The sequence below is a fragment of the Athene noctua genome, chromosome Z, assembly GCF_965140245.1.
Source record: "Athene noctua chromosome Z, bAthNoc1.hap1.1, whole genome shotgun sequence".
Lineage (NCBI taxonomy): Eukaryota > Metazoa > Chordata > Aves > Strigiformes > Strigidae > Athene > Athene noctua.
Genome location: NC_134077.1, coordinates 9,838,422 through 9,854,745, shown reverse-complemented (window position 1 = coordinate 9,854,745; position 16,324 = coordinate 9,838,422). Strand labels below are relative to the sequence as shown.

General features: G+C 38.6%; 1 protein-coding gene across 4 annotated transcripts in view; it reads left to right on the top strand.

Moving 5' to 3' along the window:
• KIAA1328 (KIAA1328 ortholog) overlaps positions 1 to 16,324 on the top strand; it is a 175,793-nt gene that overhangs the window by 57,463 nt on the left and 102,006 nt on the right. For all 4 annotated transcript variants that reach the window (XM_074932616.1, XM_074932615.1, XM_074932618.1 and 1 more), the window contains one exon: positions 12,541 to 12,668. In XM_074932616.1, coding sequence (XP_074788717.1) covers positions 12,541 to 12,668 — 128 coding nt within the window. The remainder of the gene's footprint in view (positions 1 to 12,540; positions 12,669 to 16,324) is intronic.

The window sequence follows — 16,324 nt, the reverse complement described above, 5'->3', positions numbered from 1 at the left end:
CCTTCCCTACTGACTGGCAAGAAGCAGGCATTCCCATATAGCTTGGTGTGCAGGTTGCCTTCATGACCTTTTGGTCTGGAAATTACCACTAATTTCTCTGATTTTTATTAGGCCCCTTTTATATAGAATCTTTTAGTGTTGAATCTTTTTCCTCACTTCCTTATGGTGTCTTTGGTTTCATGGCTCAGAAATTTATTATAATCATAGGAATGTGTTTAACAAGGCCTTTTCAGTACCTGACTCGACTAACCAGGTCCACAGTTAGCCCTGCATTATCTGCAGATCCACTGGATCACAGATTTTTCTGGTTTTGTTTTTATGCAGAATGTCTGTATGCATCGAGGCATCTATCTGTGATTCTGACTGTATTGCAATAAGTAAAGAATTTGCCAAAGAACTATTTGCTTATTCAAATATTAATCCTGTGAGAGGAGAATATCTCTAAGTATCATTTTCTTGCTGCCAGTAACTGTCTTTATGCAAAGTCTTTTCAGCTATTTTTCCTTCTGATGAGCACTTCTGAGTTTAGATTTCAGAATTCCTGTCGTCCAGAGTAACGGCCCTCCAGCATTGATGTCCTCAAGGCTAACACTTACATGGTTCTCTGAGAGGAATGGAGAACTATAATGAGAAAAATAGTCATAGCTTTGGAGAGAGGTTCTCTCTCTTCCCCACTGATACACTAGAGTTGGTTTATACACATCCAGCTGGATATCTTGGTATGCTGCATGTAAGAAGCCAGGAAGGCTTCCAGAATGGCAGCTGTTCTTCTGTGGTAATAAATGTGAGGATATTGGGGTGAGATGAGGGTTTTTCTTGCAGTAGATAGCGCTTCTGGAGCCTCCTGAAACTTGCTTTTACCTGAAGGCATGCAAACTTCCAAATAGACCAAAGTACATGTGAATGGGTCAGTGTCACTCTGGGAATAGGCCTGTCTTGGCAATACCCTTTCTCTAATACAAAACTAATCAGCCAGAGTAAGCATTTTTATCTCCAAGAACAGTAGAAAAATCCCAGGAGCTGTACATTTGGCTTCTAGAAGTTGTCTTTGCTATCAGTATCTTCCCTGTAGAATCATTCCAGGTTACTAGTATTCCTCCACTTCAGTAAATATTAACCATTTGATTTGGAAACCTTTTTGTTAGCATAGGGTAGCTTCAGAAGGTTGTGTGGGGGAAAGGGAATTTTACTAATGTGCTTTCTAACAATTTATGAGTGTTAGCAATTCTTTTCAGATGGTTGGAGAAGAGATATCTTCACTAAGCAAGTTTTAATACATATAACTTGTTAATTGTAGTAAGATGAGAACATAAAATGTCTGTACTGTGTCAGATGACAAAGTTCAGTGTTTTAACACTGACAGTAGCCAAAAGCATGTGGCAAAGTGTAAGGACAGGGTAAGCAAATAGTATTGCTTGCACTCAAAAGTCTCCATGTGTCCAGAAACCTGTTAATTAAAAAATGCAGTTGTAATGTTTCTCTGTGTTTGATAGCACCAGATAGATTATTTTGTTGTTGTTATGAATTCATTTAGCTGAGTCCATGTAAACTTCAAATGTTTACAGCCTTCTGTGGAGAGCAGTTTGGCAGCTTAGGGGAACTCTGTGAAAAATCTCCATTTCTTTGTCTGGAACCTTGTCGGTAGAAGTACAGAAGAGCTTGTGAACACCCGAATCTATCTGTTCAGTTGCTGGACAAATACATACTCTGTCCTGTAATGCTTCCTGTAGAAATTTTCCGTCTTGCTGAGGCTTGTATTTAACAGACTCATAACAGTTCTCCTTTTTGTGCAAGAGTAAGGATCAACCTGGTCCCTTTGGTCTAGGTTGGTTTGGTCTAGGTTTACATACCGTTCTTTGGAATGTAAAAACGTCTGTCTTTCCTTATCTGGTTACCTCCCCTTCATATAATATTGAGGTACATTGTTCTGTCCTGGTGTATCTACAGACACAAATGTGTGTGATCTGGTAAAGTGTTGTACTGTTTGTATCATGCAGCTTCCTTTTCTGCTCTGATGATCCAGATCTGAAGAATTTTTAAATATCTGTTAATTTGAGGAGCTGTAGTTGATTTTCTCTACTTCTCAATCTCAAATTGTCATGAGGAAATATTATAATTATCCATTAGATTGGAAAGGTAGTTTCCTGTCTACATGGATGTGCCACCTTTTGGTTTGGGTGTGAGGCAACTGAAGTCAGGAAATGAAATACAGAGTGTTGGCAAAACAAATTATTTTGATTTTTAATTTCTCTCAGTTTTAAGCAGCCCTGTTTACTTTGCCTAGCGATGTCTTCCATTTTGAGCTGTGAGGCTTATTTTTGAGGACTGTTACTACAAAAAGAGCCTACCACCAGGAAGAGCGGCAGAACACACCCCAATTCAGGCAATGCTATTTGAGACCTTAGTGCTGTAAATGATGTAGAAATGTGCATGTATTAATGAGGGGTATAATAGGTTTCAGTGAAAGTGGGAGATAAGATGTGTTAATCTTGTATATTAAATAGTCCTACAACAATGAACCTTATAATGAGGCTGTTATTAAATCTTTTCTTCACTGGCTTCAGTTCAGTGAAACCAGTGCTTTTCAGTTTGGCATGTTTAAGGCCAGTTTTTACAAGAAAGGACCAACTTTCTGAGGCCTTTGAAGTAATTCTGAAATACTTATCTAATTAGAGATATGTACAGCACAGAATGTAAAAGATCTCTGCAGCACTGTAACATGGAATGCTTTCCTTTTTTGGGTTAAGGGACACCTCCTTTAAAATTAGTATTAGTACGCTTGTAGGGAGCTTGATTTGACCTCAGCTGCCTTCTAGGAAAAGGAGCATTGCATTTCCCTCATCAACAGCCTGGAAACAGATTGTGTTCTAACAAGGTTAGAAAGACTGTCAAAATAGCAATAGTTTTAAAAGAAAAAATTAAATTATCTAGAATTATCTGCAATTTTTATATTCGGTGCTGTTCAAGCTATAACACTGAAGGCAGTTCCATAAGAAGGGTAAGGTTTAATGCCTCACTGATATTTATTTTTTTTCTATTTTGGTCCAGCAACATTTACAGATTTTCATTTTGCCACTTGCACCATTTGTCGATAGATTAAAATCTATGTGCTCCTGTCTGAGTATGTTCTAATTTAAAAGGGGGGGAAAAGAAAGTTGAAATACCCAAGCCTGATGCTGACTGTGCAAGATACAGAGAGGGAACCACGTGAGGAAGCAGCAAACAAAAGAATTCCCCGTAGTGCCCAGGTTTCCTTTCCAGTACAGACCTGAACGAGGATTCTCTCATTCTAAGGGTGGTGGGAACTTGGCTGAAGGAGAATCTGCTTTTCTCCATCAGCATTATTCCCATCTGAGGGCTGTAAGGAAGAAGTTCAGTGAGAGACATTAAGTAGATAAAATTAAGAGTGATGATTGATTGTTTCCTGCGAGGAAGCAACAAGACAGACACCATTGTGTATTATCAGGTGATCCCCATTCTGACAGTAACTAAGACAAACCTGATTAGCTTCGTTATAAAACGAGTTGATGTTTTGTGATCTTACATTTTCATTCCCTGCAAAGCAGACACCTTTTTGATTTACTATGCATGTTCTTTAATTGAGATGGAGGTGCTGTAGCTCTGCTCCAGTAAGTTCAGGTTTTACATTCCATTTCTCTTTTGCCTCTTCATCCCCTTTCCTCCACGTATCTGACTCCGAGCTCACATTTATCCTGTTAAATAACTCCTCTTACTGTGTCTAAACATAACATGCTGAACATCCTTTCTCAGATACCTCAATTCCCATATAGGCTAAAAGCACCTTATCTCTCCTCGGGCTTCTGCCAGGAGCTCCGTTGTCAAATTAGAGTAAAGAACATGTCTGTTTTAATATCAAGTAGTACTGATATGACAAATGGCTTTGTGTAAACAGTAATGGTGGCAACTGTGAAAGATTTTTTTAATTCTCACAAAGGCCTGCAACTAAAACAGCCTGTATTTGCAGTGATGGGTATTTTATGTAAAGCTGTGACTGCCTGTATGGATAGAGGAAAGTGTAATTTGAGGAAGAACGGTAGCAGGAGGATTGCATGGCAGATTTTCATGTTTCAAAGTGATGTGTTAGATCCCTCTCTGTAACAAAATTAACCTCAAAATTTGACAAGCACTCTGTGCAAGTTAGGGGAGTGGTAATATCCAGTAAGGTCACTAGGTGGAGCGACAGGTCTATTTTTCTTGTCGCAGGGACTGACCGGTGCTTTTGTCGGCTTTGCAGATGCACATATGGTAGAATATTATCATTTTATGGTTACAATTATGAGCAATTTGATAGAAATTGAAAGCTAAATTATGCAGTGTTCCTTTTATTTGTTTAATTTTGCACTCTAAATATGTAAAAGGAAAAAATATCACTCTTTTTGTGTGGATGGTGATAGGTGCAATACCTTCTTTTGGCTTCATGTTCTCACAGCACACGTTGAGATTATTTTCTGTCGTACATGATGAAATGTGTGGTGGTGTTCTCGGATGCTGGGACTGTTTTGCACAGAAGTTGTATATGGTCGAATCTCCAGGCTCCTTTTTTTCCCTAAAAAAGGATCATACATTTACCAGCTGATGGACAAATACTTGAGTAACAAGTTCCTTAACAGTTTCTAGTGGAAGAGGCTGGGTAGCTCTGACGTCTAAGCAAAGGAAATCTTTAAATCCTGAAAGTTGCTGTAGATGTTCGTAGAGCTCCCCTGAAAGCAGCAAGTATGTTCTGAACAAACTTTCTTGCCAGTGAGGAAAATCTCGTGCCGTTGCAGTTCTTAAGCAAAAAGTAAAAATTTTCATGGCCGATGCCAGGACCAGTAGCTTGTTACCATGATCTGTGACGTCTTTATTTTATGTATTCAGGTTCTTGGTTTTTCTGTCATCAGATTCATTATGTTCATTATTATGAAAATACATGTTTTTGCCAGTGTCTGTAGTGGCCTAATTTGCCTTTTGTGTGTTGCATTCTTCCTTCCTTTTCACTAGAATAAGGTAGTTAGCACAGCCAGGCTGCAGAATACACCTTTATTTTCTTTTTTTATTTGCTTGTAAGTATCCTTTTGTTTGTAGGAACGAAGATAAGGCTGGAGATGTGTTTTCCACTTGGAATGGAAAGTGCAAGCTCTGAGATGGTATTTGCATTTATTGATCCAGGCACATCTGCTGGCATATGATGGTGTGTGATATTTTTGTCCTTACCCACCTTTGAACCAGAGAACATGGCAGATAAGCTGTCCAGTTTGCTTGGCATATCCTGTGGAAAGGATTTTCAATACATAGGACTAAATCCTGTGCCCTAAACTGCTTTTGCATTTTGAAAGTGTGATAGAGATTTCTCTGAGTTCATGTGCTATGTTAGGAATTAGTTTTAGGTTTAAATGTTTTCCTTGCTCTCTTCAAGTCATACTGGCTATGTTTTTGTTTGTCCAATTTTAGAACTGTGCATCTCAATATTTTTCAGTATGTTTAAAGTGAACTTGGGAATTTCATCACCTGGGTAGAACAGAACATGTTGGTAGATGATATAAAACCTAGACTGTCTATAAAAAGTTTTAAAAATTACAGGTACTAGGAATAAATCATACTAGTGAATTTAACCAGGGCAGAAAATCTTGTATCTTTTATTGCCTTTTTTTTTAGGGTCAATTTTAACAGTTGCCCTACAGGTGGTATGGGTGGAGATGGAAAGATGTTTGCAAACAACTCATTCAGCTGTTTAGGAAACTGCATTTTTTTATTTCTGTTCCCATCTGACATCAGTAAGTCCAGAAGCTATATTTGAATTTGATGTTTTACATATGTTTCCTAAAAGCTCCAAAGGACTGTCCTGGATTTGTCCCTAACTTTATTCTTAACTCTGTAGCTTTTCTTTAGGCAGGTAACCTAACTAATTTGTATGCGCCATATGCAATCTTGGTTCACTTCAAAGTGTAATCAAGTCATGAACTAATTACAATACCATATTCCCAAAGAATGTAAATTTAATTTCCCTTCAAACAGAATGGGAATGTATTAAGCAATTCCTTTATATGAGAGCTGTGGCGTTCAACAACATAATGCTGATGCTTTAAACAGAAGTGAAGTTCTTAACTTTTGTGGACCTTGTGACCTTTTTCCCTATGCATCCTCCCTTTTTATTCTTGCATCTTGAGTTAATTTACTGGCTGGATAGCAACATTAAAATATTTAAGTCTAAATTAAAATGTAACTGTTGGGCTTCACATTGGAGATCGTTCTATCTTATTGTATGTGACTTGCTTCTTTATAGTCTTTTCAGAAACGTGCTTCCTGAGGATTCTGGATCAGGAGATTGTGTTTTGAATTGAAGTCTCATAAGGTTCAGACCTGCACCAGATGATTACTTTAATACATTGAAAAGTGGATGTGCAGAAAGTTCCCTACAGGTTCTTAGCATCACTCTGCCAAGGAGTCCACATAAACTCAGTTATATAAGAATGGGCGAAGTGAAGTTGTTCATAAAACATTTTATTACCTTCAGTCTTTGCAGCATTTTCAGAGTTTAGATAATAAACCTTCATAGAAGTTACTAGTCTTTACCCTTTCACAGAACAATGATTCACATAGGTTCAAGCCACTTATTTTATTTCTCTTAATTTTAAAGGCAGAGGAAACATGTTAAGGTTGACTTTGATCTGTGACTGGGTAGTTTCATTTCTGAAATGCAGTCCTGTTGTTGCTCTTTGGACATGAGATTGTCAAAGTGCAGAACTGTATATGTATTAAACACAAGTTGTATTTTAAAATTAAATGTGGGTCAGATTCCGATGAAATATGTAACTGTTTAATGCTAAAGGAGAGAGCTTAGAATATGTTAGTTTATATTTTAAAGTGTTCCTTTTAGATGTTAATTCATTAATACCAGCAGTTTATTTTTATTCATATGACTTTTCATATGTAAGTAGTTGAAGCTGCATTATTTTAATCCTTTCTTTGGTTAAGAAGAAGAGAGCCTGCAGGTGGAAATCAGAATGACACACATATTGCTGCTTTTCCAAAAGGCATGGTATTTTTCTCCTATTGATATGCAAAATATTAAGGTAGAAAATAAACCTCATTGCCTCATGTGTCAAAATACTGAAAAATATATGCTTGGATGATGCATGAAAAAATGTGGGCTCACTTCAAACTGAGCACACTTGTAGTAGAATTTGCCATGAGGCTGTTGTGGGGCTCTGCAGACTCTGCAAATTCTGTTCCCTTGTATTACGAGTGTTTAAATGTAGCTTGAGCCTTAGTTGTAGATACAGGAATAGTATTGTTTGGAGACCCAGCTATGTTGGACCTTAGCCTTTGCTTGAGTTTGGTGAAATGCTTTCTTATTCTTCCAGCAGCATTTTAAGGCATTTTTGGACTATGGAGTAACAGTGCAGTGGAATGCCATAGTAGTACAAGGTGCCAAAGTTATAGATGCAAAGGTGTGTCTATTAAACTAACGTGAGCTTGCTTTGACATTGTTCAAGTTGTCAGCCACATTGGTGTAGTGTTGGTGTGGCAGCCAAACTAAAAAACAAAACCCCAAAACATAAAAGCAAGGTAAATTAGATCAGGCATGAAGTGTTTGATACTGTGCTACTGTGGCTGTGCATGGCTCCTTGAATAGGACTGGTTTATACACACCTGGTTGGAGGGCAGGCAGACAAGCTCAAGTCTGCCTGCAACTTATCTGAGTAGATTTTTCATTGGAGAACAAAGACTTCTCTTTCAGTGCTCAGTTTAGCCTCATCAGTATAGTGTCAGTGATACTTCCTCAGTATCTCCTTCTCAGTTGAGTTTTTTCACAGCCTTTGTCTTGAAGGGACTACCTGAGGCGGTGAAGAGAGTTCAGTCTTTGCCGAAACTGCCAATATGATGATAACTAGTCCTCTTTCTAGTTGCATGTCCTTTAGCAGAGATTTTTTAAAAGTTTTTTGTGTCTACTAGACCACAATTGCAGATGTCAAAAAGCTTTCTTCATCAAGTGCTGAAATCACATCCCCAAAACTTTCTTGTAAATCTACAAAAAATGTAAATTACTGCTATCTTATTTAATTTTAAATCTAATTTCTGCCTGTTTGACTTTTTCCTTAATTTGCTTGCTTTATTCATTTTTGTGTATCTCTGTAGTAGCTTTGAGTCCCTAGAGAATCTTCTATTGGATATAGGGGCTGATGGGGATAGAGCATTGCATTGCTGAAGATGGAGATTTAGCTCTTTTGTTCCCTTCTGGACATGGATCAGAGTATGCAGCCTTGAATGAAAGCACAGTCCAAGTCAGAGAAACAGTCAGGGACTATAGGAATCTGTTATCTCCGGGCATCTTGTTTGATACTTGGGAAGTCTGTTAAGGGTTGTCTGCAAGGGTGAATGCAGGCAAACTGCACTCCGAGCTAATCAGGTGCAAGATTAATCTGGTCTCTTAGAGCTGTGGCTGAGCTGTGCTTACCCTGCCCAGCTTATCCTGCTGCAGCAAGACTGGTGTCCTAGAGCTGGCTTGTGGAGTGTGGGATTGCTGGGTTTAACCTGTGTGCACAGACATGGCCAAAGATTCCCTGTGACACAGTTTTTCCGTATGTAAAAAGGGGACACTAGAACTTATGCCTGTCCCAAAAATGCTTGTGACAATCCACTGAGGAGTCACTAAGTGAGGAGTTCTCACAAACACTCTGAAAGTACAGAAGGGCATTTGTTACTAGATGAATTCCCAAAAAATCTCATTAGTAGTGTTCTCTCCCCCTGCTAGTAGCTTCTAGACAACTTTTTTCCAGCCCCAGGTTTCCAGCATTGGAGGCTGCTTTATTTTTATTTTTTCTTTAAAACAAAGTGAAGTAAAACTAAACATTTTTCTTGAATCATACAGGCTAAAAGGACCTTCTTTCTAAAGAGAAGGTCCTCTACCTTTTTTCTTCTTTTGTTCCTCTTACAAGAAGTGATTTAATGAAGTAAGAACTTCAGCAAATAGCCCTTGTGGAGTAGCCTGGTGTTGGCTTCATTTGAAAACCTTGACTGTATAGATGAAGAGACCAGTGGGTGTTTGAACTGCTGTAGCGTGAACATTGCTCACAGAAGGATGTGGAGGCTGATGTCTAGAATTCAAAAGCTTTTCAGGAAGTTGCTGAATGCTCTAAGCCAAAACACTTCAGATTTATTAAAAGCCTGAGGCTTACGAGTGGATCTGGAGAAAGAGTAGGGTTAAGACTTTGCAAGGTCACTGCTGCTGGAAGGGGTGTCCCCCTCTCCCAGCTGCCTGTTCTTTCTGCTCACTTTGTGCCAGCTCTTGTGCTTGACTGACTCTTGGAGTGAGGTGAGTGGTTTGGGAGAGCTGCAGAGCTGGTGCAGATGGAGGGAGTGAAACTGGAGGGGTGAGCGGGAGTGTGTCTTTGGCAGCAGTTGAGTATCAGGTTGGCTAGATGTTCTCGTGGAGCTTCACCCCTAAGAAAAAGCTCTTTGTTCCCTGCCTAATGTCCCTCTCCCTGGAAATCTGTTCCTGGCCTCTGTAAGCATGCCACTGCTGCATTCTAGCAGTCCCTCTTCTCAAAGCCAATTCTATCTCCATTGAGGTTATTATCTGGTAAGAGCCATAAATGAACTCTTAATTTGGTGACTTACATTCAGTGACAAAATCAACTAATTTATTCTGTAAAATATATAGTACTTGCAGTATGACATGTAAATGTGGTTGTTGAAATCTTAACCTTTGCATTTCTGATTATTTTTTTTGTTCTCCCCTCCCCACCGTGTACAACCATAGTACTTTACTAACAAACTGCATAGAATGTATAACTCGGATAAATTCAAATGCATATTTCTTGGACATAAAACTACCGTTCAGTAAAATGCCAAGTACTACTTCTCTCAGGTAACTAACATCTTGTAAATCCAATATTTGTGCTCCTGAACACATGAAGAAATAACTGATGTGAGCATTTAGGCACATTTTCTGTGGAATGCAAATCTGTAGAACTAGTTGTCCTATAGATTTTTTTTCACCCTTATAACATTTCTTAAAGTGGTAACGATAAATATTTTCATAATCTAATGTATTTGTCTAGAGACTGCATTGCCATAGTACATGTGTGCCCTTGCTATATGTGAATGACTTAAATATATCTGTGGCAGTGTTGTATATTGCCTGGCTAATTTGTAGGGGGAAAAAAGAGATCATCTTGCTGCTTTTAGCAGAAATTCAATAGAATGGAAGAGTAAGATCTAATATTAAGGCCTTTTTTTCCTTAAGAACATATTCTGCAGTAAATGTACCAGGACATTATGGAGAATTACTCTACTTAGAGCTATTCTGCATGTGTCTTAAACAAATGAACTTTTTTTTTTCTCCTATTTGAAACTTCATGTTTACTTACTCAGTAAGCAAAGCAGGGCTTTGGACTCTTAGGCTATGGTGGCTGTAACAGTACATTGCTTAATGTAGAGTGATTGTGTGAATGAACAAGGTTTTAATCTTCCAATACAGGAAATTTTAACAGTTACAGTGCTGACTGAATCTTAAAAGAATTTCAGGGATATCTTTGCTGCCATTCAAGCAGAGGTTAGCTATTGCCCTTCGCACTCATGATCCCATAACTGACCTTTGGACAATCAGGATTTGCTTGCATGCTTTCCTAATGTTAAATTTGCATGTCATGTTTTAAGCTGTATTTCAAATAAAGAGGTGGTAGCATCATGTGCACAGCAAGGGCTCTGCAGTCTGTAAAACATAATTTGGGCATCTCTTCTGGTACACTTGCACCATGTATGTGCTAAGCTTGGGAGTGGAGGCAATCTCGCCTATCTTTCCAGCAGGACTGACATTAACACTATGGTAAGGGTGAGCGTAGGTGCATGGCCATCAGTTGTGTGCCCCAAGGCTGTTTAGGGTACTCATTCCTTGTGCTAGCACTGTGCTAGTTGGAGGGAGAAGAGGGTAAAATCTGTTTTGTGGGGAAGGGGTTGCTGGAAGCAAAGTGAATTAAGAGGGCTGTAAAAAACTGATAAAGATAGGACTGTCTATTTTTATATTCTGCCACATAACATGGGTTTAAATGAATTTCCCTATAATTTGTCTTCAAATACCGACATTTAACTCTTAGACTGTATAAATGAACTGGCTTTTTCTAGAGTAAAATTCATGCCCTGCGTCCAGGCTAATATGTTCACCTACTATAAACATTACTGCCTATGGTTACAACCGGAATAAAAAATTCCTTTTATATACATCATAGCTGGCAGAGACTCCTGAGACCACCACAAATCACTTCAGCCTTTTGGTGCTCTCTGACGAAATGAACTGAAATGTAAAACAGCTCAGGCTTCAGGCAGGCTGGCTCTGGAAAGCAATTAGTTTGTTTAGACCATTGTTTGTACCTTCCCGTATTTCTAGGTGCTGAGCAAAGGTGTTCTAGGAGCATTCCTGATTGATTTAAACATTGGTGTGTAATAACCTCCCATTCCTTCCTAAAATGTTTTGCTTATTCTCTGTGTGGCCTTTTATTTAAAGGAAAGAAAAACAAAAGAACCCTGGCAAGGCCCCCCCTCCCCCAAAAGAACAAGAAGAAGAAAAAGAAAAAAAAAACCTCAGGGTCATAACAGGGAATAACAAAGCAGTGAGTTATTTATGCAGCCATGATTGGCAAAAATGATTGCAACATGAATTTGCCCAGAAGCAATGATTAGATCATAAAAATGTTAAGGAAATCTGTAACTCAACACCATTTTATAGATTGAAGAAGTTTTTGTTCCCTACCTTAATTGCAGTGACTTGTTATTAAAGTATTTATTCAGAGTAATCTCTTTGGACAGCGAGCCCTTATCCCATCTGCATGCATAATTAAAAGTGAGGGGGGAGAGAGAGGAGCATAAATGGTTTACCATGCTACATGAGCAAGGGAGGGAATTACACAATGACAGGTGAAGAGCAGATTTATCTCCTATTGGAATTTCAATGCTGCAAGCAAGGCAGGACACTGTTGCTTGCTAATATCATTGCAAACACCACAGTTGCTGCTTCTCCAGATTACCGTCCAAAAATCATTGCTGGTCTCTAAAAGGCCTGTAGCACTGCATCTGTGGCTCTGGGTTTTGGAGCCATTGGTGCTCAAGCAAAGAGATTGAATTTGGGTATGTGGGCTTGTAAATCCATGTCTGTGCTTAAAAATGGACTATTTACTTACTTGGCTGGCTTTTTATTCATAAATAAACATTGGTAGTGTTTGGCTTTGAATACAAATCAGAGGGTTGTAATTGTTCCAACTGAAACAATGTCATCACCTGCCTCCTGCTGCTGTCCCTTTCTCCAATAATAAAAGAATTTGGTGCAATTCTTCTTTTTCCACTCTGACTAGAAAGAAGGTTGCACTTGAACATTCATCTCTAAGCAGATTTATCATCATTAGGCAGTACTCAAACACACAGTATCTGTTTTTAAATTGAACTGTTATGGATCTAAATCAGATTTACACAGAGTAAGTTGGTACATATTTGACTCTAACTATTCGCTAAAGAGTATTTTTCCCTTAACTTCTGATGTCTCACCTCTGCAGCAGCAGTACAGAGAATTCCAGGATCTTTTGAGCCTTCAACACAAGTACCTACTTGAGAGGCTGGAAAAACTATCACACTCCCTTTCTGAACTCAGTGGTGCCAAAGAAAAGGAACAGAAGGTAAGCTCTTTTTTCCTCATCTTCTTTTTACTGACATCTTCGAAACATCTTTTCTCTTTTACTAGAACTTTCAGTGCATTGTCTTGCATTATACAGTGTCAAATACTGTTTTGTGATTGGCCTTCGAAGAGTCCTTCCCTTAATACATGGATTGCAGGAAAATAAAAAAAAACCCAAGTTTTGGGTCAATAAAATGGCTGAAGTTAATTGACCATGTTGTAATGGAGTAGGAAACGTAGGAACCCATGCCTTTGCTAAGGAAAAACTTAAGATGCGCTTCAGTTTTCTGTCCTCTTTCTTAAACAGTAAAGTAATTGCAGTCACTATAGATAAAGCCTTTCAAATTTTCACTGTGGCTTTTAACAATTGAAAAGGACATTACAGATGATGTATTTGGTCAATAAAAGCTTTGTCAAGTCTGTAAGGCAGCCCATCTGATTTGAGCTGTTTATAGAAGACCTATAATTACATATGCAGTTTAAAACCAGAAAATGTTGACTAGAGATACATGTTAAATTAAGTGGTAAAATGTTTCTCAAATGTATATGCCCAAAGCCTTGAAAAAAATGGTTGCTTGAGATTTTTTTTCTGATAGCTAGGTACTTGATTTGCATCCCTGCTGATAGCAGATTACACCCTGGAAATGAAGGCTACTTATGCAAGTGCTCTACCTGATGTTCTTACCTGCTATTCTCTTTCAGTATCTTTCACCTGCAGATCTCCAGAGTCTATCCTACCTAAGGCTATTCCTTTTTTTATAGGTTGGGCCCTTGATCCTTTCTTTTGCTGAGTGAGTCTTAAAGCCTTAGAACAGGGCTAGAAGTAAAGTCATCAGCACAGAGTATCCAGACCGTGGCCTGAATCTGGCTTCTCACTGGTTCCTTACTTAACAAAATGACACAGACAGATCATACTTCTCAGGAGCCTTGTGAAGGAAGAAGTCATTTTTAATTCTGTTCAGGAAGCAGCTAGCAATACTTCTCTGGCTTCATCGGCATCAGGAATCATTTTTTATCCTGCTGATGTGTTTTTCTGTAAAATATGTTGTTGGACATTGAGCTGTTTTGTCAGGCTTTTAGCCTTTATAAACATTTCATTTCCATTCTTTTGTATTTTTATCTGCCATCCATTTTGTGGTGCTGTTGAGTTCAAAACAAGAACCTTTTTCTCTGAGAATGGATGATGCTTGTGTTCTTGCCTGTGATATGCAATTTGCTGGGGATCTCCATGGAAAACAGTGCAGAGGAGCCCATGTACTCCAATAGCATCATGGCAGCTGTGTTTGGGATGATGCTAATACTTCTCTTGGGGTTTACCATGCTTAATCTTTTACCTTTAGCCTTTTAACTTTAAAGATATATATATATCTTGTACTATGTTAGCACCTACTATAAAGGTATTCATTCTAATCACATCTACAACGTAGACGTATAGAAGCAGATAATAGGAAGCCTTCAGCCTATTAACTGTCAAATCAGCATCTGATGGTACAGCAATCCATGTTCGTCTCTTATTCTTCTGTCTCCCTCATCATTCTATCAGTGCATACACAGAGACTTCTCTGAACTTGTTTTCTGATTTCATGTGCAAGGTTCCATCAATCAAAATTATCTTCAATTCCATTATTTCTTTTCTCTATACTTACAGGTACTTTTGTGCACAAATGCAAATTCAGATACTATATTGAGGTTTGCCTTGACATATTGTTTATGGTTACTTAGTCTACAGCTCCAGCCTAGCAGGTCTGAAATTGCCCAGGCCCTCTTGCCCTGTGCAAAGCTTTGTAGGCATAGATAAAAACCTGTTCAAAGCATGTTTCAACTGGTTTCTTTTACAGCTTGAAAAATATTTCTAATGTTTCTAGCCTTCCTCTTCAATTTTCTCTATGTAGTCCTGGTAGGTATAGAGCTGTTTATATCTTGAATACACTTGGCTTTATAAATTGCTACCTATTTTTCCAAACAAGCCCTCCGTGCTATGTTTCTCCTCACAGCTCAGAAATTGTGGAGAGATCTGCAGCACTGCCTCACTGCATCTGTTCTTTCCCTAACACAAGCCTTTATGCGATTGCTATCAAAACTGAAGAAAAGTCACTAGGCTGCTTCTTGTTGAACTCTTGCATTATTTTCTTAATACCTGAACTGTGATCTCTTAGGGTTGTGATCAGTCTCTTTTTGTTCTATTTGAGTGGTTCAGGCAAGCCTAGGGCTTGCATTCTGGTGTCTGCCTCGATGGGGAATGCCACAGTGGAATGAAGCAGGGAGGGTTTTTTGGGAGGAGAACAGACCATTCCTGCTCTGAGGGCTGTCCACTCTGGTCCATAATCTGGATTTTGAAAAAAACCACCTTGCTCAAATATTAGACTAAAAGAAGTCTTCCTGAGTTTTGTTTGAATCCTGATCTGTTGGGAATCTTTTCCCTATTGTTTGTTTTTTTGCTAGGCTAAGGAAATCCTAGGTATCTCTGGCTTTAAATCAATAGATACTAGCTTGCTACCTAGTTTTCACATCTTTGAACTGTCTAGGAGAGGTAATCAGTGTTTCCTATTTCAGGTGACTGCTGATGTTACCGGGGCATCTGTGCTTCAACATAAGATGTCGTTCTGATTTTCCTGTGTCTTGCAGAAACGTGGGACTACACAGATACACTGTACTGAAGCACTTTTTTGTTCTGCCTGTTATGAGCTCTTCTTGTTTCTGTTCATTTTCCCCTCTTTTCCCTACTTGTTTATTTTGATTAATTTCTGATGCTGTGCCTATCTCCTAACATCACCTGCTTTTCACCTGTCTGGCTCCCTCATTCTTACTGTACAATAATGCTGACCATGAGCTGTCACTTTCTCCTGGTTTTAGATAGGTGTTTGAAAGCATCTCCTTTCAGCGTTTAAAGGCTGGGCTTTGTGTTAGAATGAGACAATTAACAAGCCAAGAGAACTGCAGTGGCATTGTTGCAAAAAGAGGTGGAGTTGTATGAGAAGCAGACTACTGCAGTAGCTGTGTGCATGTGGCTGAAATGCAGCCCTGGTTTGCAGCTATGTTGAACTAATGTAGATACTTCTGTGTTAACTTTTGTTTTTGTCTATTTTAGCATCACCTAACAGTAGCGATAATTCGGAACCCACGTTTTCCTCTTACCTAATATTGCTTCTTTATAATGAAAGTCAGCCTTCAAAATTTGAAGAGGCATTCTGGTGGTAGTGAAATAAAATTGCTGGGAAGATGGTGGTGAGATGATTTAAGACAGAACTCTCATGGAGTCAATAATCAGTAACTGGAACATGGAGCTTCCTTTTTTTTGTGAGATAAAGTTAATTCCGTTTGAAAAGATACTTAAGGTGACATGAATTGAATTATTCAAACTGGCCTTCTCAGCATTAACTCTAGGTTAATATCTCATGATGCCTCTGGTTTCATTACAGGAGTTTTAAGTACATAACTTTTTATAATAAATTCAATACCTAGAAGCCGAATTGAAATTGGTTTACCTTCTACCAACCCATAAAAAGAAGCATTAATTGTAAAGTGAATATTAAAGTGGTCACTAAAGTTGACTCAGACAGATTCAAAGAGATAGCTCTTGTGTAAAGGAAGTGAAGAGCTCTGCTGAACAATAGGCTTCTGGCCTGATGTTAATAGAAAATACCATCTGTATTAAAA